General features: G+C 44.3%; 1 protein-coding gene across 1 annotated transcript in view; it reads left to right on the top strand.

The window, feature by feature from the left end:
- The window catches only part of LOC126108424 (tyrosine-protein phosphatase non-receptor type 11-like), a 249,182-nt gene that overhangs the window by 64,678 nt on the left and 162,297 nt on the right, over window positions 1–22,207 (top strand). The window contains exons 3-4 of the mRNA XM_049913636.1: window positions 3,793–3,915; window positions 8,472–8,684. Of these exons, the coding sequence (XP_049769593.1) occupies window positions 3,793–3,915; window positions 8,472–8,684 (336 nt within the window). The remainder of the gene's footprint in view (window positions 1–3,792; window positions 3,916–8,471; window positions 8,685–22,207) is intronic.

Raw genomic sequence — 22,207 nt, forward strand, 5'->3', positions numbered from 1 at the left:
CCACTTTGACTGCTTCTGTTACAGAAGAAATGTTACAGCTTGTGTTTGTAAACATGATTAGACGAATTGAATTGTGTATTCAACAACGGGAGGAGGGGACGACGACACTTTCAGCATTTAATGTGAAAATTTCTAAGTAAAAATGAATATTCAATAAATTAACAACTCGTATTTCATTGAGTTTCATTTCGGTATACTCGCCGCGGCATACGCCACGCGCGGCCGACAGTCATACGGCACTGCGGAGAGACTTTCTGAACACGCCGTTAACGCCGGTCGCTATTCGACCGCCAGCGGAACAAAGGCCGCAACTGTCGTAATTAGGTAAAGTGTGCATGACGAAGTAGCGACAGGTAAACGTGCCCTCGACACTCACCGGAATGGAGCACGGCAATGGTGAGGAACCAAACATCCCGATGGGAAAAGGTAACTGTTACCTCCACTTCGTTGTTCCTGGATCACGAAAAGCGCACTTTCTAACCAGGCACTAAAACGGCGGACCGTATTGTAATGCGCAATGTAATTTGCAAAGCCAAAGTAAATTTCGAACGTAAGTACCAACCGTTAGAACAGAAAGGTTTAAATTTACATCGTAAATGGAATGTAGAATCAAATGCGGGGCTTCTTAATTGCAAAACGAGACGCGCTTCATATTTGTCGGTTACAGCGCGATTTACCATCGGTGGGGATAAACTGAGTAAACCGTACAGCTTTTTTCCTTCGTAGGATCCGAATATACGTTAAATTGTTCCCATTTGAAAATACAAAGCTGATAGCGCCCACGCAGGAGGGGGGAGCTTGGGATGTGGCGACTTCTTGCACAGACTGACCTTAACTTTACACCTAGAACATTTTTTTTTTTCGGACGATGCGCCGTGTTCGAGATATTTAGTTGTCTCACAGTAAAACAAACACCCCGTATAAATCTCCCTGCTGGCCGGCTTTTGTTAGGCTTTTTGCCGATGAATTTCAGAACGCACAACTGAGGACCGTTCTAAAGTAATGACGTAAGGGCGAGCAACAGGTATAAGGTGAAATATGAAGATATAAAGTGTGCCGTAAGGATATACAGGGTGTTACAAAAAGGTACGGCCAAACTTTCAGGAAACATTCCTCACACACAAAGAAAGAAAATAAGTTATGTGGACATGTGTCCGGAAAAGCTTACTTTCAATGTTAGAGCTCATTTTATTACTTCTCTTCAAATCACATTAATCGTGGAATGGAAACACACAGCAACAGAACGTAGCAGCGTGACTTCAAACACTTTGTTACTGGAAATGTTCAAAATGTCCTCCGTTAGCGAGGATACACGCATCCACCCTCCGTCGCACGGAATCCCTGATGCGCTGATGCAGCCCTGGAGAATGGCGTACTGTATCACAGCCGTCCACAATACGAGCACGAAGAGTCTCTACATTTGGTACCGGGGCTCCGTAGACGAGAGCTTTCAAATGCCCCCATAAATGAAAGTCGAGAGGGTTGAGGTCAGGAGAGCGTGGAGGCCACGGAATTGGTCCGCCTCTACCAATCCGTCGGTCACCGATTCTGTTGTCGAGAAGCGTCCGAACACTTCGACTGAAATGTGCAGGAGCTCCATCGTGCACGAACCACATGTTGTGTCGTACATGTAAAGGCACACGTTGCAGCAGCACGGGTAGAGTATCCCGTATGAAATCATGGCGGTGAATCGAGGAAGTACAGTACATACTGACGAAACTAAAATGAGCTTTAACATGAAAATTAAGCGTTTCTGGACACATGCCCACATAATATATTTTCTTTCTTTGTGTGTGAAGAATGTTTCCTGAAAGTTTGGCCTTACCTTTTTGTAACACCCTGTATAGACATACCAGTTAACAAGACTGAGGACTTGGTTGAATTTTTCTTTTGGTTTAAACACGTTGAAGGACGATCTCGAAAAAAAACTTACTGTACTTGATTATTAATTCTGCCTGGAACTCTAAACCGCTTTCGAACAGGCGTCGGAAGGCCCGACGGTAACGACCGACCGCCGTGTCATCCTTAGCTGATCTGCGTCGCTGGGTGAGGATACGGAGGGGCGTGTGGTGAGTACAGCGCTCTGCTGTTGTTTAACGTCCCGTCGACAACGAGGTCATTAAAGACGGAGCGCTAACTCGGGTTAGGGAAGGATGGGGAAGGAAATCGGCCGTGCCCTTTGAAAGGAACCATCCCGGAATTTGCCTGAAACGATTTAGGGAAATCACGGAAAATCTAAATCAGGATGGCTGGAAACGGGAATCTGTGTCAGCACTGCGGCGAGGCCGTTGGCGTGGTGTTCAGAGGGTCACATAAATTCAAAAGCAGAAAACGAGCACAACTTTTTTCCTGGTTTGAATCGGTTATTTAGCTCCTCGCATGTTTTCTCAGTTTCTCGTTTTCCTTAACGTTTTTATCCCATTCTTTTTTCCATTTTATTATTTGAAAAATTTTCTTATAATTTCGATTTTCATGTCACTTTTCCCCAGTTTTTATAGCTTTTTTCGTTTTTTTCTATTTCACTATCGTTTTTTATTCATTGTTTTGTATTGTTTTTAATCCTGTCGGCAGTTTACAACTTTATGGGTAGTTTTTCCTTTTTATTGTTATTTTTCAAATTTCCGAGCTTTCTAATTGTTACTGCGTTTTACATTGTTTCTGTTTTTTCTACATGTTTGCACTAGGGTGTGTTTTTTGAGTTTGCCAGTGATGATGTTCGTCGATTCAGTTCATTTGTTGATAGAATTGGGAGGAAAATCAGCATTGGTCGTATTTCGTTGTTTTATTGTCAGCAAAATCGATTTTCGATCACTTAGTGACCATCTTCAGTGCTGTAATCTACAATTAAAATTGGTAGTCATTGGCATCAAGCTATAACCACAAGCTTAGAGCTTAGAGCGGTCGCTCTGAGCTGTTTGGTCGTGGTGCACACAGCACGCCATCGAGTCGCCAATCATTTGTCGATTGTTTCGTTTTTTCGTTTGTGACTGTTTCTATTCTTGTCGTAATTTAGATTTGTTCAGTTTCTGATTTTCGTTGCAATTTCAGTGATTTTTCTTAGACTTCTTTTTGTTGTTGTTGTGGTCTTCAGTCTTGAGACTGGCTTGATGCAGCTCTCCATGCTACTCTATCCTGTGCAAGCTTCTTCATCTCCCAGTACCTACTGCAGCCTACATCCTTCTGAATCTGCTTAGTGTATTCATCTCTTGGTCTCCCTCTACGATTTTTACCCTCCACGCTGCCCTCGAATGCTAAATTTGTGATCCCTTGGTGCCTCAGAACATGTCCTACCAACCGATCCCTCCTTCTAGTCAAGTTGCGCCACAAACTCCTATTCTCTCCAATTCTGTTCAATACCTCTTCATTAGTTATGTGATCTACCCATCTAATCTTCAGCATTCTTCTGTAGCACCACATTTCGAAAGCTTCTAGTGTAGCCATGTATGGAAGTGAAACATGGACGATAAATAGTTTGGACTTCTTTTTATTTACTTTTTTATTCCTGTATTTTTTTCGATTTGTCTGTTTCTTCGATCTGATTTCCCTTTTTTTCCACCATACTTTTCGTTTTTTAAATACGCTTCAGCTTTTTTTGCAATTCACCTTCTGTTTGTATTATTCTATTAACATTTTCTTCTTTCAGTTTTCTTTACGTTTTTATCTTTAATTTTGGTTTCTTCACTTTTCGGTATTATACGAATGTTTTCTTTCTTTCTTCTTCTTTTTTTTCTAACTTCGCCCGTTGACAACGTTAGACGTCAGGTAGGAGTGTGTGTGTGCGCGCTGTTGCAGGTGGTTCCACCCCAACATCTCGGGCATCGAGGCGGAGCTGCTGCTGATGGAGCGAGGCTTCGACGGCAGCTTCCTGGCCAGGCCGAGCCGCAGCAACCCGGGGGACCTCACGCTCTCCGTCAGGTAACTCTTCTAACCTACCGACCGACTGACTGGCTGTAACTGCCGTGGCGAGGCGGCCGCGCCGGCATCCGCTCACAGGGCGCATTCTGCGGGGCTCTGCACTCGTGTGTAGGCAGGGAGGCGCGGGCCACGACCAAAGTAATGGAATACACTATAACAGAAGAAAACGACGCATCGCCAATGAGTAATCCGCATCGGTAGATGTGATTACATACACTACCGGCCATTAAAATTGCTACACCAAGAAGAAATGCAGATGATGAACGGGTATTCATTGGACAAATATGTTATACTAGAACTGACATGTGATTACATTTTCACGCAATTTGGGTGCATAGATCCTGAGAAATCAGTACCCAGAACAACCACCTCTGGCCGTAATAACGGCCTCGATACGCCTGGCCATTGAGTCAAACAGAGCTCGGATGGCGTTTACAGGTACAGCTGCCCATGCAGCTTCAACACGATAACACAGTTCATCAAGAGTAGTGACTAGCGTATTGTGACGAGCCAGTTGCTCGGCCGCTATTGACCAGACGTTTTCAGTTAGCGAGAGATCTGGAGAATGTGCTGGCCAGGACAGCAGTCGAATATTTTCTGTATCCAGAAAGGCCCGTACAGGACATGGAACATGCAGTCGTGCATTATCCTGCTGAAATGTAGGGTTTCGCAGGGATGGAGTGAAGTGTAGAGCCGCGGGTCGTAACACACCTGAAATGTAACGTCCACTGTTCAGAGTGCCGTCAATGCGAACAAGAGGTGAGCGAGACGTGTAACCAATGGCACCCCATACCATCACGCCGTGTGATACGCCAGTGTGGCGATGGCGAATACACGCTTCCAAGTGTGAGTTCACCGCGATGTCGCCAAACACGGATGTGACCATCGTCATGCTGTAAACAGAATCCGCATTCATCGGAAAATATGACTTTATGCCATTCGTGGACCCAGATTCGTCGTCGAGTACACCATCGCAGGCGCTCCTGTCTGTGATGTAGCGTCAAGGGTAACCGCAGCCACGGTCTCCGAGCTGACAGTCCGTGCTGTTGCAAACGTCGTCGAACTGTTCGTGCAGATGGTTGTCGTCTTGCATACGTCCCCATCTGTTGACTCGGGGATCGAGGCGTGGCTGCACGATCCGTTACAGGCGTGAGGATAAGATGCCTGTCATCTCGACTGCTAGTGATACGAGGCCGTCGGGATCCAGCACGGCGTTCCGTATTACCCTCCTGAACCCACCGATTCCATATTCTGCTAACAGTCATTAGGTCTCGACCGACGCGAGCAGCAATGTCGCTATACGATAAACCGCAATCGCGATAGGCTCCAGTCCGACCTTTATGAAAGTCGCAAACGTGATGGTACGCATTTCTCCTGCTTACACGAGGCATCACAACAACGTTTCACCAGGCAACGCCGGTCAACTGCTGTTTGTGTACGAGAAATCGGTTGGAAACTTTCCTCATGTCAGCACGTTGTAGGTGTCGCCAACGGCGCCAGTCTTGTGTGAATGCTCTGCAAAGCTAATCATTTGCGTATCACAGCATCTTCTTCCTGTCGGATAAATTTCGCGTCGGAATCACGTCATCTTGGTGGTGTAATAATTTTAATGGCCAGTCGTGGATACAGAGAAGTAAATGATTAGAGATACAGAATAGTTGGATGATGTGCTGAAGAGAAAATCGAGGAAGTAAGTAACGTGTTGGCCCATATTTGGCCCTTATGCAAGCAGCTGTTCGGCTTGGCTTTGATGACACAGTTTTGGATGCCTTCCTGACGGTTAAATTCTGTGGAGTTGGCGGATGGGATGTTCAAAAGCATGGTGGTTAAAGGATCCTGCCTGTAATGCCCAAAACGTTCTCAATTGGGGAGAGACTGGGCCAACTTGTTAGGCGAGGTGAGACTTACCGAATACGAAGACAAGTTGTAGAAACTGTCACCGTGTGCGGACGGGCGTTATCTTGCTGAACTGTAAGGCCAGGATGGCTTGCCATCAGGGGCAACAAAACGGGGCGTGGAGTAGCGTCGACGTACCGCCGTTCTGCGAGGCTGCCGCTGTTGACAACCAAATGGGAGCTGCCGTGGGCTGGAGTGGACGCCAGATCAGTACCGCTCGTCGGTCCGTACGGCCGGGACAGCCAGTCTGGCATCAGATTGCTCGGGGCGTCTTCGGAGACATCTTCGACAGGTAACGGGGTCAGTTCGTAGCGGGGCTCACGACTGAAGACAACTGCACTCCACCGACTGAGGTTGAAGGGGGAAGTCGCGCCTCGGGACGCCCCAGTGAGCAGTGGGGTATCGGCCCGACACGCAGAAGTGACGATGCTCTAGGGTGGCGCTTCCATTCTTACCAGGAACCCTCCGGTTGCCATCCGCCGCACCCTTACAACAAACCGGTACGTCGACGATACTCTACGTCCTGGTCTGTTGCACTTCGTGTCGAGCCATCCTGGACGTAGATTTCAGCAAGATAACGCCAGTCTGGAGCCACCGATGTCCGCCCTCGTGGTCTCGCGGTAGCGTTCTCGCTTCCCGAGCACGGGGTCCCGGGTTCGATTCCCGGCGGGGTCAGGGATTTTTCCTGCCTCGAGATGACGGTGTTGTTGTGTCGTCTTTATCATCATCATTCATCCCTATTACGGTCGGAGGAAGGCAACGGCAAACCACCTCCATTAGGACCTTGCCTAGTATGGCGGTGCGGGTCTCCCAGATCGTTCCGCTACGCTCTGTAAAGAAGCATGGGACTTCATTTTTTTATTTTTTTTCAACGCCAGTCTGGACCCACCGAGGTCGTCCTCGTGCTGACCGATCCGTACCTCGGCCAACAGCGTCCCCAGATCCCTCCTCAACCGAGAAGGTTTGGAGCAGAATGGGTGTAGCCGTCCGTCTGCCACGGTTTTCACAATCTGACCCGCCAGTGGCACAGAATTTATTCATCAGGAGCATATCCGACAACTCTACGATCGACGCAAAGTCGAGTAACTGCTGGGGTAAGGGGCAGAGGTGGACCAGCGCTTCATTGACTTGCTCAATCTGGGAAGCTCTTTCTCTCGAGTAAATCATCCAGTATTTGTGTAAATCTAGTCATTTGTTTGTCTGCAGACCTACCTGATATCTGCAGATTTCCGTTCTATTCGAGTAATTCCTTCGCGGTATCTGCTTTTTTTTATTTTTCAAGTAGAGTGTGTAGAAGCACGCCTGCAATTTTCAAACTGGCTCTTGTCGAAGAGCATCGGGAGTTAGAGTTTTCCAGTCGACGAGTGTCGAGCTGCTAGTCGTGTCCCAGACCCCGTCTGACAAGCGGAGGCCGCCAATTGTGAAATTCAGATTCGACTCATACTGCGCATAATGAAAGCTCATGGCCAGAGGTGTAATGTGGCAAAGCACCAAGATGCACTTCTCAGCCGTTGTCGAGAAAATCGACAGTTAAAAGAAACCGTTGCGGTGAAATACTCTCTACGATTTGGAATGTCCTACAGCGTCGTGGCGCAGCGGTAAGCGCTCGGGTTCGTAATCCGAAGGTCGCCGGATCGAATCTCGCGCCATGCAACTTTTTTTTTAGTATTTGTTTTTTGTAATTGAAATATATATATATATATATATATATATATATATATATATATATATATATATATATATATATAATTCCCGGCAATCAGTTGCAACAATTATGCATATAATAAGTTGTTGAAAGTCGTTTGTCGTGGAAAAACTGGCGACTTCGAACATCATTATCTTTTCCGCAAACGAAGTTGTATTTCACAAATGTGATTAATTGTCTTCATAATGTTATCCACGTATAGTTAACGGAAGACGTAGAAACGATATTCCGAAACGAATAAGTATAGCGTAAATCAAACGCTCGAATTAGAATACAGACACCACGAACACAAATTCGCTGTGGCAGGTACGAAATATAAACTCCGTTACTCGCTCGTTACACTTGAAGGACAGATGTTGAATGGGCCGAAACGAGCCGCCGCATAACAGCATAGTTGCCTGCTAACTTCGAAAGAAGGTAGATGCGGTCCCTAGCGCAACTTATAACATCGTCGAAAATCAGTGCGGACGGGAGAGCTTTGGTACACCTTGTTAAAAAAAAAAAGGGAAAAATGGAGGCGGTACAATTGGAGAGCGATCCGCCTCCACCAACATGCATAAGCAATTAATTAATAGTATATATATATACAAAAAACTAATAATAAAAAAAAGTTGGATGGCGCGAGATTCGATCCGGCGACCTTCGGATTACGAACCCGAGCGCTTACCGCTGCGCCACGACGGTATAGAAAATTATTAATCGTAGAGAGTATTTCACCGCAACGGTTTCTTTTAACTGTCGATTTTCTCGACAACGGCTGACAAGTGCATATTGGTGCTTTGCCACATTACACCTTTGGCCGTGAGCTTTTACTATGCGCAGTATGAATCGAATCTGAATTTCACAATTGGCGGCCTCCCCGTGTGACTGTGAGCGGGGAGCCGGTGCGCCCCGCCCCTAAGCGTGCGGCCCATCCGTACGCACAGTGGGAATGAGGCGGCTGGTTGCCCGGCAGGAGGAACGGCGAGGTGACGCACATCAAGATCCAGAACACGGGCGACTTCTACGACCTGTACGGCGGCGAGAAGTTCGCGACGCTGTCGGAGCTGGTGCAGTACTACACGGAGAACCAGGGCCAGCTGCGCGAGAAGTCGGGCGAGCTGATCGAGCTGCGCTGCCCGCTCAACTGCAGCCAGCAGCCCGAGGCGGCCGCCTCCTGCACCGAGCGGTGAGTATAGAGTACAGCTGCTGTACACCTGCACACGCGCCTCCAGGGGCACAGCCGGGGTCTCCTACCAGCGGCGGCGCGCTAAACCTGTCAGCGGCCCGGGCAGGCTCCCACCCTCCTCACCACACAGGATTTCTCAGAGAGTTTCAAACGCAGACGGAAGCAAGTCCCACATTGCTTATCATCCTCGTTTTGTGTCGTCATAATTCACAAGCTATAACGTTACTTTACGTAACACTGAAAGTGACTACTCTCGTAATGTCGTTGCTATTTTTTTTTTTATTAAGATTTTGGCCGTCTAGGGACCGCGTTAAACAACTATTTTTCAATGTACATTTCTCCTATTGCGCTCCTCCTCTTTTCTCTTCTGCCAATATGTCTTCATCCTCTCTCTGTGCTGCTCCCTTCGGTCTTCTGTCCACACTGTTCCTCCAGTTCTTCTCTTCTTCACTTCAAATCCTTCAAAATGTTGAATTTTGTCTCTCATTAAGTCTCTGTTGGTTATATCATCTTCTCCTATACCCATCTCCTCTAAGTCTGCTTTGACTTCTTTGAACCAGGTAATTTGGGTTCTGGGGTTCTTGTCAAAAAACATGAATATTTTCTTTGTCAGCCTTTCATCATTCATTCTTTTCACATGGGCGTAAAAGTTTACTCTTCTCTTCCTCAGAGTATCTCCCACTTTCTCAATTTTGTCATACACTTCTCTATTACTTCTAAGCTTCCAAGTCCCGTTCTCAAACCTCGGCCCAAGTACTCTTCTAATGATTTTTCGCTCCTTTTTTGCTATAGCTTCCATTTCCTTGTTAGTGTTCATTCCTAAACATTCAGATGCATACAGACACTCTGGCTTAATCACAGTGTTGTACTGCCTTATTTTTGCGGTAATTGATACTGACTTCATGTTGTACACATTCCTTGTTAGCTGGAATGCCATTTCCATTTTTCTTGTTCTTGTTTTATTTCCTTCTTTATCTGAAGCATTGGGCTGGATGATTTCCCCTAAATATTTGAAATTAGAAACCTTCTTTATCTGGCCATACTTTGTAATCATATTGTTCGGTGCCTCTTTTACATTGGTTAAGTACTCTGTTTTTTCAAAGGAGATTTTCAGTCCTGCTTTTTCTGCTGTTTCATTCAGAATATTGATCTGTTTGACTGCTTCTTCCAAACTTCCTGCCAGAATCGCTAAGTCATCAGCAAAAGCGAGGCAATCTACTTCTAATCCATCCCTTATTCTTCCTAATCTGATTTTTTGTATTCCTTCTTCAGTCGTTTTCTTCCTCCACTCTCTAATAACTTTTTCTAACACACAGTTGAATAGGGTACGTGACAACCCATCTCCTTGTCTTAATCCTGTTCTGATTTTGAATGGTCTGGATACCTCACCACGGAACTTTACTTTTGCATAGGTATCCGTAAGTGTTTCTTTGACGATTGCGACTGTTTTCTTGTCTGCTCCAAACTCCCTAAGGATGTTAACCAAGGTTGTTCTGTCAACGGAGTCGTACGCCTTCTTGAAGTCAACAAACGTGATAAAGATGTCTTTTCCTCTTAATCGCCTATATTTAATAATTAACTTCAAGTTTAAAATTTGCTCCACACAAGATCTTCCCTTCCTAAAGCCTGCTTGGTATTCACCAATTTCTTGATCAAGTTGTTTCTCCAATCTGTTTTGTAGGGCCTTAGACAGAATTTTATACGTTACCGGAAGTAAAGATATCCCTCTGTAGTTATTTGAATCGGTTTTATCCCCTTTCTTGAAGATGGGGTGGATTAATGCACTTTTCCATTCTTCCGGTATACGTTCCATTCTCCAAATCTCATTGATTATTCCCAGTAGTTTTTCTTGAGTTGTATTATCCACACTTTCCCACATTTCTGCAATTATCATGTCTTCCCCTGGTGCTTTATTGTTCTTAAGGTTTTTAATGATTTCTCTGATTTCTATGTGGCATGGGGGTTCAGAGTTATTGTTTACTGTGTTTGGGGTGCTGGCTGGTAATTTTTCAATAGGTTCCTGACAGTTGAGGAGTTGTTCAAAATATTTTGCTAATATTTCACAATTTTCTTCATTATTCATTGCCAGTTTTCCACTGATATCTTTAAAACACAGATTTGGTGCTACATATTTTTGTAGTTTCTGTCTGAATGTGCTGTAAAAGGATCTGGTATTGTTTCTCTTAAAATCTTTATCCATTTGTATAAGTTGGTTCTTTTCAAATAGTCTTTTTACTGATCTAATGAGTTTTGCTGTAGAAGATCTTTGCTGTTTGAACTCCAGGTAGTCCTTATCACTTTTGGTTGAGTGCCATTTCTTCCATGCCTTCATCCTTTGTTCTATTGCTTCCTCACATATCTCATCCCGCCATTCGTGTTTCTTTCTCTTTTTCATTTTTGCGACTTCTTGAGCAGATCTTATCATTCCTTCTTTTATATCTTCCCATTTATCCGAACATATAACTATGTTTTGACAGAATTTTTCTCTTCTCTCTTTCAAGATGTTTGCGTCTATCTTTTGAGTTTTCCTGTTTTGTATTTGTTTCTTTCTTTGTGGTATGAAATTTGATTGTCGATAAGTAGTGGTCAGTTACAATGTTTGCCCCTTTCCGAACTCTCACATTCATTATTTCTTTTTGATTATAGTGTGTGATTGCGTTGCTATTATTTAATAGCAGTGTTGCCCCTTATACGACAGAAATGATTACAGGGCTATTACAAATGATTGAAGCGATTTCATAAATTCACTGTAGCTCCATTCATTGACATATGGTCACGACACACTACAGATACGTAGAAAAACTCATAAAGTTTTGTTCGGCTGAAGCCGCACTTCAGGTTTCTGCCGCCAGAGCGCTCGAGAGCGCAGTGAGACAAAATGGCGACAGGAGCCGAGAAAGCGTATGTCGTGCTCGAAATGCACTCACATCTGTCAGTCATAACAGTGCAACGACACTTCAGGACGAAGTTCAACAAAGATCCACCAACTGCTAACTCCATTTGGCGATGGTATGCGCAGTTTAAAGCTTCTGGATGCCTCTGTAAGGGGAAATCCACGGGTCGGCCTGCAGTGAGCGACGAAACGGTTGAACGCGTGCGGGCAAGTTTCACGCGTAGCCCGCGGAAGTCGACGAATAAAGCAAGCAGGGAGATAAACGTACCACAGCCGACGGTTTGGAAAATCTTACGGAAAAGGCTAAAGCAGAAGCCTTACCGTTTACAATTGCTACAAGCCCTGACACCCGATGACAAACTCAAACGCTTTGAATTTTCGGCGCGGTTGCAACAGCTCATGGGAGAGGATGCGTTCAGTGCGAAACTTGTTTTCAGTGATGAAGCAACATTTTTTCTTAATGGTGAAGTGAACAGACAGTATGCGAATCTGGGCGGTAGAGAATCCTCACGCATTCGTGCAGCAAATTCGCAATTCACCAAAAGTTAACGCGTTTTGTGCAATCTCACGGTTTAAAGTTTACAGCCCCTTTTTCTTCTGCGAAAAAAACGTTACAGGACACGTGTATCTGGACATGCTGGAAAATTGGCTCGTGCCACAACTGGAGACCGACAGCGCCGACTTCATCTTTCAACAGGATGGTGCTCCACCGCACTTCCATCGTGATGTTCGGCATTTCTTAAACAGGAGATTGGAAAATCGATGAATCGGTCGTGGTGGAGACCATGATCAGCAATTCATGTCATGGCCTCCACGCTCTCCCGACTTAACCCCGTGCGATTTCTTTCTATGGGGTTATGTGAAAGATTCAGTGTTTAAACCTCCTCTACCAAGAAACGTGCCAGAACTGCGAGCTCGCATCAACGATGCTTTCGAACTCATTGATGGGGACATGCTGTGCCGAGTGTGGGAGGAACTTGATTATCGGCTTGATGCCTGCCGAATCACTAAAGGGGCACATATCGAACATTTGTGAATGCCTAAAAAAACTTTGAGTTTTTGTATGTGTGGGCAAAGCATTGTGAAAATATCTCAAATAATAAAGTTATTGTAGAGCTGTGAAATCGCTTCAATCATTTGTAATAACCCTGTACTTCATTTCTGTTGTTCAAATCTGTTATTTATGTTTCGCAACAAAGTAGGCATAGAGCGAGCGGGGTGTAGAAAAATGAATCCATATTTCCCAAACCGAGAGGAAGGTTACTGTCTTCATAAAAATTCTTTCAGTGCGTGGTCGAATGTACTTTACTTCCGGAAAATCCACTGTCTTGCTCCGATCTTCATGAAATTTTGCACATTTGATCTTCAAAACGAGGGGAACCTCACCGTCTACGTCAAATTTCATACTGTGTACGGCGGACGGTACCTTACAACAGAATTCCACACCGTTTGACTGATCAGCTTGGGAATTGGCTCATCTATGTATCTTTTCGTGCTGAAGGCATTTATACAAACCAACGTATGCCGGATGGCGGACGGTTGACCTACCTTTAAATAAATTCGATATCGTCTGGTCAATCAGCACGAAAGTTGGCAGATATACGTATTTTTTCTTAAACGGCGAAAGAGGAGATGGCATGACGGAGGCGGAGGAGGAGATATACGGAGAGAGGAGAACGTGATGGAGGCGGGGAGGGGGGAGGAGGTGAAACGAGAGAAGTGAGAGAAGCAGATTAAAAGAGAGAGGGAGCAGCAGGTAAACAGAGAGAGGGGGAAGGTGGTGAATGACTAATGGAACACTGTAATAAATACATAAAGTAGGGGTGTTATTGTGAATTTGATGTACTATTAGAAAAAGTGGAGGAGGAGTTGGACAGACAAGGGAAGATGGATGGAGAAGGAGACGAGGAGGAAGTGTTGTGAGAGAGGAGGGGGGGGGGGCAGATGGAGGAGATGGAAAGAGAGACGGATGGGCGGAAGGAGCAGGTGGATAGAGAGACGAGAGATGGGGCAAGAGGCGATGAACTGACATAAAACTGGGATGAATAAATATCCGGGCAACGCCGGGTTTATTGTTAGTAGTTAGATAAATATTTACGCGACAATCGGCGTGTTCATCTGAAAGAAATTACAGAATATTTTCCTATACTTAGATAAGGCGTATAAAGTCTCGATAACTAGAGTGTTGTTCTTGATGTCTACAGATGATGAAATTCGTTGCTTAATATAGATGACTCCACCAAAGTTCATCTAGTTGGAATTTTATCTTTTTAAAATGAACTAAATAATAATCAGCTGAAAAATGCTCCTGTTGGAGCACAGTAAAGGCAAATATGATCGTGTTTGGAAGACTCTGACACAAAACTGGGCAACCAGCTGTCTTGATTCCTCATTCCGCCTTCCTCACCAAAATTTCTGGAACCTTCACAGGACGAACTACCATATTATGTAAGAAATTTACCAAGTAAAATTTCAGTTTTGTTTAGTTAAAAATTCAATAAATAGCAGATTTTGTATTAGAACTTTAGAAACCGTCAACAGCGTACTTTTGTGAATGAGATCCACCAAATACAAATAATTACTTCCGTATGACATATATGACGAAATTCCAAAATCGGCAAGTTAACTTCGCGAAATTATTGTTCCCAGTAAAATGTGTGCTGTATTTACACATACAGTTTTGAAACAACAACATTTTGAAGGCCCACAGCAAATCCCAGAATTTTTCACACAGAACATCACGGTAAATTTTTTATGATCCAACTTTTCGAATCTCTAGACTCCCTCCGTGGTGACGCTCGTGTTTCCGACTACAAATAAATATCGTAACCGTGAACTTTCCGACTGACGTGAAAATAACATCCCTTCATATTTTACCCAGGCTTAGGACTGGCTAATGCACGTAGTACGTCTTTTAATCTTTTGTCAAGATCTATGTACCGTTTCTTTCTTTTTCGAAGAAGTAGGCCAATGGAATCTCTTTTAATTTCAAAAATAGCATTCACTGCCTCCTCCTTCAGATTTTGAATCAAGGTACTCATTTGGACGTTTCTGATTTATTGAGTAGTTCAGTTTTCTATGCCAAGCTTCGACAGCGTTCGTCGTTCTGTGTCGTTGGTTAGACATTCCACATTTCAATAGGTATATTAGGATTTTCCATCCACTGATCAACCATATAGTCTGCAAATGCTGTGATCTTCTCTCCACTGGGCATTTGTTCCATTATTAAAATCCACGCTTCATCGTCAGTGTTAAGTGGAAGACGAGCCACTGCAGCACACATGCGACAAAACAGTCAGACTTGCTCCCTATCCCTGTAGTCTTCCGTTAGTCCCAGTTGCTGTATCTTCTTCCACAGACACTGGTTTAAAGTCAAAATTACAACCGGAAAGTTGTGTTTCAGGCAACACTGAATTCATTGCTTTAATTGTAGCCATTTCAAAATCTAGCACTGCAGTTTTTGGTGACCACCCAGGCATGTTAGATTTAAATCCAGAAAAAAGTCTTACGAATGAATTTTGACTTTTGTCTGGCAGCAAAGCAAATAAAACAGGAAATATCTTAGTTGCCTCTTCTGTACTTTCGATGTCGACATGGATTGTGTACAATTGTGTGAACTGTTTCGAACAGCTGTCAAATGTGCCATCCATAAGCACAGTTCCATTCGCAAGCAAATACTAGAAGTCTATTGCCTGGAACAGAGCCATCATCATTCTTGAAACAACTATTACCTTTCGTTAATTTCAAAAGGTCTTCGAAAAGGTCTTCGCTAAGGTGAATTTCCGAACTAGAGCCAGGGTTCTGGGTTGTCCCAATAGCTCCTCTTCTCGCACATATATGTGAAGAAACAAAGGAGGAAAATCTTGCCCTAACATTTGTGCCCGCTCTGCAGTTACAAGCACACTAAAATCCAGCTGTTGTACTATTCCATATCTAGGTAAGCTGTCAGACAGACTAGCCAAAACACTGAAATCCCAAAACTATAAAACGTCATTTTGTGTAAGAGGCACTACAGCTAATCTCCTATTCATCAGGAAGGGCAAAACAGATAAACTAAGCAACAGTGAAGTAGACAAAATAACCTGCACGGACTGCCATAAACCGTACTTTGTGGTCAAACGGGCCGGGCCGGGCCAGAACGACAAGGCCGGCTGACTTCAGACTCCACCTGTGCCCAGAGGAGGGCACACAAATCTGACACACATATGGCCAACAAAGGCAGAAAACCCAGCCTACTAGAAGGAATTGAAATTAACACTCAGTCCTAAATCCCCAGCTGGTCACCGAGCGAGGTGGCGCAGTGGTTAAACACTGGACTCGCATTCTGGAGGACTACGGTTCAATCCCGCGTCCGGCCATCCTGATTTAGGTTTTCCGTGGTTTCCCTAAATCGCTCCAGGCAAATGCCGGGATGGTTCCTGTGAAAGGGCACGGCCGACTTCCTTCCCAGTTCTTCCCTAATCCGATGAGACCGATGACCTCGCTGTCTAGCCTCCTTCCCAAACAACCCTCCCCCCCCCCCCCCCCAGGTGGTCCTAAATGACCAGTTGCAACTGAGCACATCACCACTCTTAAACTTCACACAGTAAAGTAAACCTGCTGCTGACCACAAACTGTCCCAATAGTAAACAAATTCACGCCACAGTATAATGTAATATCCTTTATGTGTTTCATTCCTAACTGTAACTCAACTGTAACAATGTAGTACTTGGTATACAGAGGGGTCCAAGAAAATGTATCCACTGTTTAAATGTCCATAACTTGCAAACTAATTGACGGAGTTGTCTCAGTTTTGGGTGAAAGTGTAGCTTAAAGTCCAACTTGAAGATATCGCTGTAGTTGTTCTAAATGGTAACCATTAACATCCACACACAAACGATGCCGCCGAACTGCAGCAGGAACTACTGACTGCAACGTGTTCAGTTGGATATTTGCACGCGAGTGTACGACGGATTCTGGAAGTTCACCCAATGTGCGTGGCTTTTGTCGATAAACGAGGTCTTTTAGTACACAGGTAAAAGTCCAGAGGAGTTAGGTCTGGGGAACGTGGTGGATACTCCACAGCACCTCTACGGCCTGTCCATCTTCCTGGTAGATTATCGTCGAGATACGGCCTAACACGATTTTAGTAGTGGGCTGGGGCACCATCTTGTTGAAAGTAAACTCTTCCGTCTCCATACAGGTCTCGGATGGCAGGTAAAATGGATGTCTGAAGCTTCTTAAGGTACACCTCACCGGTAACTGTGCCGTCAAAGAAGAATGGCCCAATCGAGCCCACATTCACTCCAGGCAAATTCACGGCTTTGTCTACACGGACGTTCGGATTTTCGGCGGCCCAGCAGATGCAGTTGTGGCGATTTACTGTACCACTGAGTTTGAACTGTGCCTCACCAGACCACACAATCATCTCCGCAAACTCTTCATCGTTGCGCACCATGCTAGTAAACCTCTCGCAGTACTCCATCCTACGGTCTGGATCGTCTTCGTTCATTGCGTGCAGCAATCGTGAGATGTAGCACTTCCACTTTGCTGTCTTCAAAATTCGCCGAACACCTGAGCGACTCACTCAAGTTTCACGGACACTCTGCGTCACAGACTTCTGCGGTGAGCGAGTGAATTGTTGTAATACACGACGGGAGTTAGCTGGACTGTTCAGGTCGTCTAGATCGTTGTTTGTGTACATCTTCAGCACAGCCTTCTGCTTCAAATTTGTCTCGAATGCGACGAATCGTTAAACGTGTCGTGGCTTTGTTTGATACTCATTTCGCCTTTGCCGTTGAACCTCACTAATATTTCGTACTTAAAATACCACTTCAAAACTTCATTTCATCGAATGTAAGTCTTGCGCCAGCCATGTTTACTCGAGTAACTAGGTGCAACTAAGAACAAAACACTATCTGGCGACTGTCATCTGACAAAACAAAACAACGCAATACAACGCTTGTGTGGCGATTGCCGGAATTACAAACTATTACACTACCAGAGATGAGACAACTCCGTCAATTAGTTTTAAGCAGTGGTCACATTCTTTTTGGACCCCTCTCTATGTTATTGCACAATTCTTCTAATAATAAGATGTAACCCCTAAACAAAACATCACTGTTGTACAACCAACAATTAGTCTCCAGTGCAACTGTTCACAACAAATACCAAAAATTTGTAATTTTCCAATAATGTGTATTCTAAATAATTCTAATTGTTGTCATACCTGGTACTGACAAACCACAAAATGTGATTTATTATGCCAAAGAACAGTTTTACAGAACAAGAAGTCAAAAGACCCGTTTGACAGTTCCAAAGAAAATACCGCAACTAAAGATCGTATGTAAGTGCGTTGTACCTTAGTCCAGAATGTTCGGTTCGTAAGAAGCTCCTTGTAAACAATAGCGAGTAGTAGTTACCGGAAGATGGCCTAATAAGCACAAAACTAGTTCGTACAAATAAAAATCAGTAGGACAAAAAACCGCCTAAGTGTTATTCAACCCGCGGACTTGGTATACGAGTACATCCAATTTGCAAAATTTCCTTTTGTTCTGTTCCTACACATTTTCCTGGTGTATGTTTCCGTTTTCAGCTGTTTCGAATATTTAGTTTGCTGTTGGCAGTTGAAAACGTTGTGCTGTCGACAAGGGATCTCAGATCGCTTCCACATTCCCAGATTTCCGGAAGGCTTTTCATACCGTTCCTCACAAGCGACTGTTAATCAAATTGCGTGCATATGGAGTATCGTCTCTGTTGTGTGACTGCATTCGTGATTTCCTCTCAGAGAGGTCACAGTTCGTAGTGATAGACGGTAAATCATCGAGTAGAACAGAAGTGATATCTGGCGTTCCGCAAGGTAGTGTCATAGGCCCTCTGCTGTTCCTGATTTACATAAATGATCTACGTGATAATCCGTGCTGCCCCCATAGATTGTTTGCAGATGACGCTCTAATTTACCGTCTAGTAAAATCATCAGACGATCAATTCCAATTACAAAATGATCTAGAGAGAATTTCTGTATGGTGCGAAAAGTCGCAATTCGCACCAAACAAAGAAAAGTGCGAGGTCATCCACATTAGTACTAGAAGAAATCCGATGAACTTTGGGTATACGATAAATCGCACAAATGTAGGGGCTGTCAGTTCGATTAAATACCTAGGATTTACAATTACGAGCAACTTAGATTGGAAATACCACATAGTACTGTGGGGACGGCGAAACAAAGACTGCGCTTTGTTGGCAGAACACGTACAAGATGCGACAAACCCACTAAATAGATAGCCTACATTGCACTTGTACGCCCTCTGCTAGAATATTGCTGCGCGGTATGGCATCCTTACCAGGTAGGATTGATGGAGGACATCGAAAAAGTGCAAAGAAGGGCAGCCCGTTTCGTGTTATCGCGCAATAGGGGCGAGAGTGTCACTGATACGATACGCGAGTTGGGGTGGCAGTCACTGAAACAAAGTCGGTTTTCTTTGCCGCGAGATCTATTTACGAAATTTCAATCACCATCTTTCTCTTCCGAATGCGTAAATATTATTTTGACACCCACCTACGTAGGGAGAAACGATCATAATAATAAAATAAGAGAAATCAGAGGTCGCAAGGAAAGATTTAGGTGTTCCTTTTTCCCACGCGCCATTCGAGAGTGGAATGGTAGAAAAATGGCATGAAAATGGTTCGATGAACCCTCTGCCAGGCACTTAAGTGTGAACTGCAGAGTAACCATGTAGATGCAGACGTCTTTTCCATTGCTCGGTGAATTTTTACTTTCGAAAAAGATGGATCAAAGAATTTGCATTAAAGTTTGCTCGGAAAATGAAATGAAGTGCAGCACCGCATTCGAAATGTTGACTTCGCCTTTTGGCGAACCATTAGTACGACAACAGTTCACGTGCGGTATAAAAGTTTCACAGAGGGCCGGCAAGACGTGGAAGATTAAGACCGCGCTGGTCGCCCTATAGCATAAATTACAGACGCCACTGGTTGAGAAGAAAATGTGGTTCTGGAAAATGGCCGAATCACCGTCAGAGAGGTTGCTGATGATGACGTGGGCGTTTCCTCTGCCTCTCTCCGAGCAATTTTTTCGTGTCTTCTGGGCACGACGCGTGCAGCAGCAGAGTTTGTTCCGAAATAGTTGACATTCGACCAAAAACGTCGTCGCGTAGATATCTATCAGGAATTGCTGAATGAATGAAGTCGACGGCGATGCCGAACTTGGAAAGAGCGTTATACCAGGTGACGGAAGCTCGGTCTACAGGTATGATTTGCAAACCTAGGCCCAATCGTCCCAATCAAAACTGCTCGAAGAGCCGAGACCGGAAAAAAAAAAAAAATCGCCAAGTTCGGTTATCTGTAAAGGTTCTTCTCATTGTTTTCTTCGATTACAATGGAATAGTGCATGAAGGGTTTCTGCCTTACCGCCATGCGGTCAATAAGGAATAATACCTGGAAGTTATGCGCGGGTTGGGTGATCCACTCGGAAGAAAACTATCAGAAGTGTGGCGAAACCACCCGTGGAAATTGCATCACGTTAATGCTCTCGCTGGTGTCTTAATGCTTGTTCGTGATTTTATGGCAAAAAAAAAGCAAAACCGTTGTGTTGCCTCAGCCAGCGTATTCTTTCTTTTTCCGAGGCTGAACAGAACTGGTGAAAGGTCGTTGTTTTTCCGCCATTGATGAGATAAAAGCAGAATCGCTGAAAGAGCTGAACACCATAGCAGAAAGTGAGTTCCAGAAGTGCTCCCGAGATCGGAAATAGTGCTGACACAAGTGTATTATATCTGAAGGGGGATTACTTTGCAGGGGACAAAGTTGATGTTGATGAATAAATAAAGATTCTTTAAGAAAAAAGAAATTCCCCGTTACTTTTTGATCACACCTCATATGAAATGCACAGACTCCGCCAGAAAAATGTATACACACTTTAAGGAACGAAAGGTATTACTTCCGTGTTTATTTTACTTATAATAACTGATCACACATATTGTACAACTTTCAGTCCAGCAAAAAAATAAAAAAATAAAAAAAAAAAGTTCAAATGGCTCTGAGCACTATGGGACTTAATTTCTAAGGTCATCAGTCCCCTACAACTTAGAACTGCTTAAACCTAACTAACCTGAGGACATCACACACATCCAAGCCCGAGTCAGGATTCGAACCTGCGACCGTAGCTGTCGCGCAGTTCCAGACTGTAGCGCCTAGAACCGCTCGGTTGCTGTGGCCGGCTCAATGTAGCACATGATTACTTTAAATGTTCAAAATCTTCGCTGTTGGCGGCTATACACACAACAGAACGACGAGCGGTCGCCGCAACTACGTCAGTCAACGTTACAGTGGCGAAGTTCCTCCAGCGTCCGTGGATTACGTAGATAGACGTTATCTCTCACACTTTCCCACAAGTAAAAGTCCATACGTGTTAGGTGTGCCGACCGTGGAGGGAACTCGGTGGGTCCTTTTCGTCTGATCCAATTCCTCGGAAAATTTTCATCCGGCAAAGGTTGTACGCCTACATCCAAATCTACGTGATTACTCTCATATTCACAATAAAGTGCCTGGCAGAGGGTTCAATGAACCACCTTCAAGCTGTCGCTCTACCGTTCCACTCTCGAACGGTACGCGTGATAAACGAGCACTTAAATTTTTCTGTGCGAGCCCTGATTTCTCTTACTTTATCCTGATGCTCATTTCTCCCTATGTAGGTGGGTGCTAACAGAATGTTTTCGCAATCTGAAGAGAAAACTAATAATTGAAATATCATGTAGATCCTGTCGCAACGAAAAACGCCTTTGTTTTAATGATTGCCACTCCAATTCACGTATTATGTATCGGACACTATGTCCCCTATTTCGCGCTAATACAAAACGAGCTGCCCTTCTTTGTACTTTTTCGATGTCATCCGTCAGTCCCACGTGTTGCGGATCCCACACGGCACAGCAGTACTCCAGAATAGGGCGGACAAGCGTGGTGTAAGCAGTCTCTTTAGTAGACCTGTTGCACCTTCGAAATGTTCTGCCAGTGAATCGCAGTCTTTGGTTTGCTCTACCCACAATATTATCTATGTGATCATTCCAATTTACGTTATTTGTAATTGTAATCCCTAAGTATTTAGTTGAATTTACAGCCCTCAGATGTGTGTGTCTTATCGCGTAATCGAAATTTAGCTGATTTCTTTTAGTACTCGTGTGAATAACTTCACACTTTTCCTTATTGAGGCTCAATTGCCACTTTTCGCACCATACAGATATCTTATGTGAATCATGTTGCAATTAATTTTGATCATCTGATGACTTTACAAGACTGTATATGACAGCATCATCTGCAAACAATCTAAGACGGCTACTTAGATTGTCTCGTATGTCGTTGACATAGATCAGGAACAATAGAGGGCCTATAACACTCCCTTGGGGAACGCCGGATATTACTTCTGTTTTACTCGATGACTTTCCTCCTATTACTACGAACTGTGACCTTTCTGACAGGAAATCATGAATCCAGTCGCACAACTGAGGCGATACTCCGTAGGCACGCAGTTTGGTTAGAAGACGCTTGTGAGGAACGGTGTCGAAAGCCTTCTGGAAATCCAAATTTATGGAATCAATTTGATATGCCCTGTCGATAGCACTTATTACTTCACAAGAACGAT

Source organism: Schistocerca cancellata, chromosome 11 (assembly GCF_023864275.1).
Source record: "Schistocerca cancellata isolate TAMUIC-IGC-003103 chromosome 11, iqSchCanc2.1, whole genome shotgun sequence".
In the NCBI taxonomy this organism is placed as follows: Eukaryota; Metazoa; Arthropoda; class Insecta; order Orthoptera; family Acrididae; genus Schistocerca; species Schistocerca cancellata.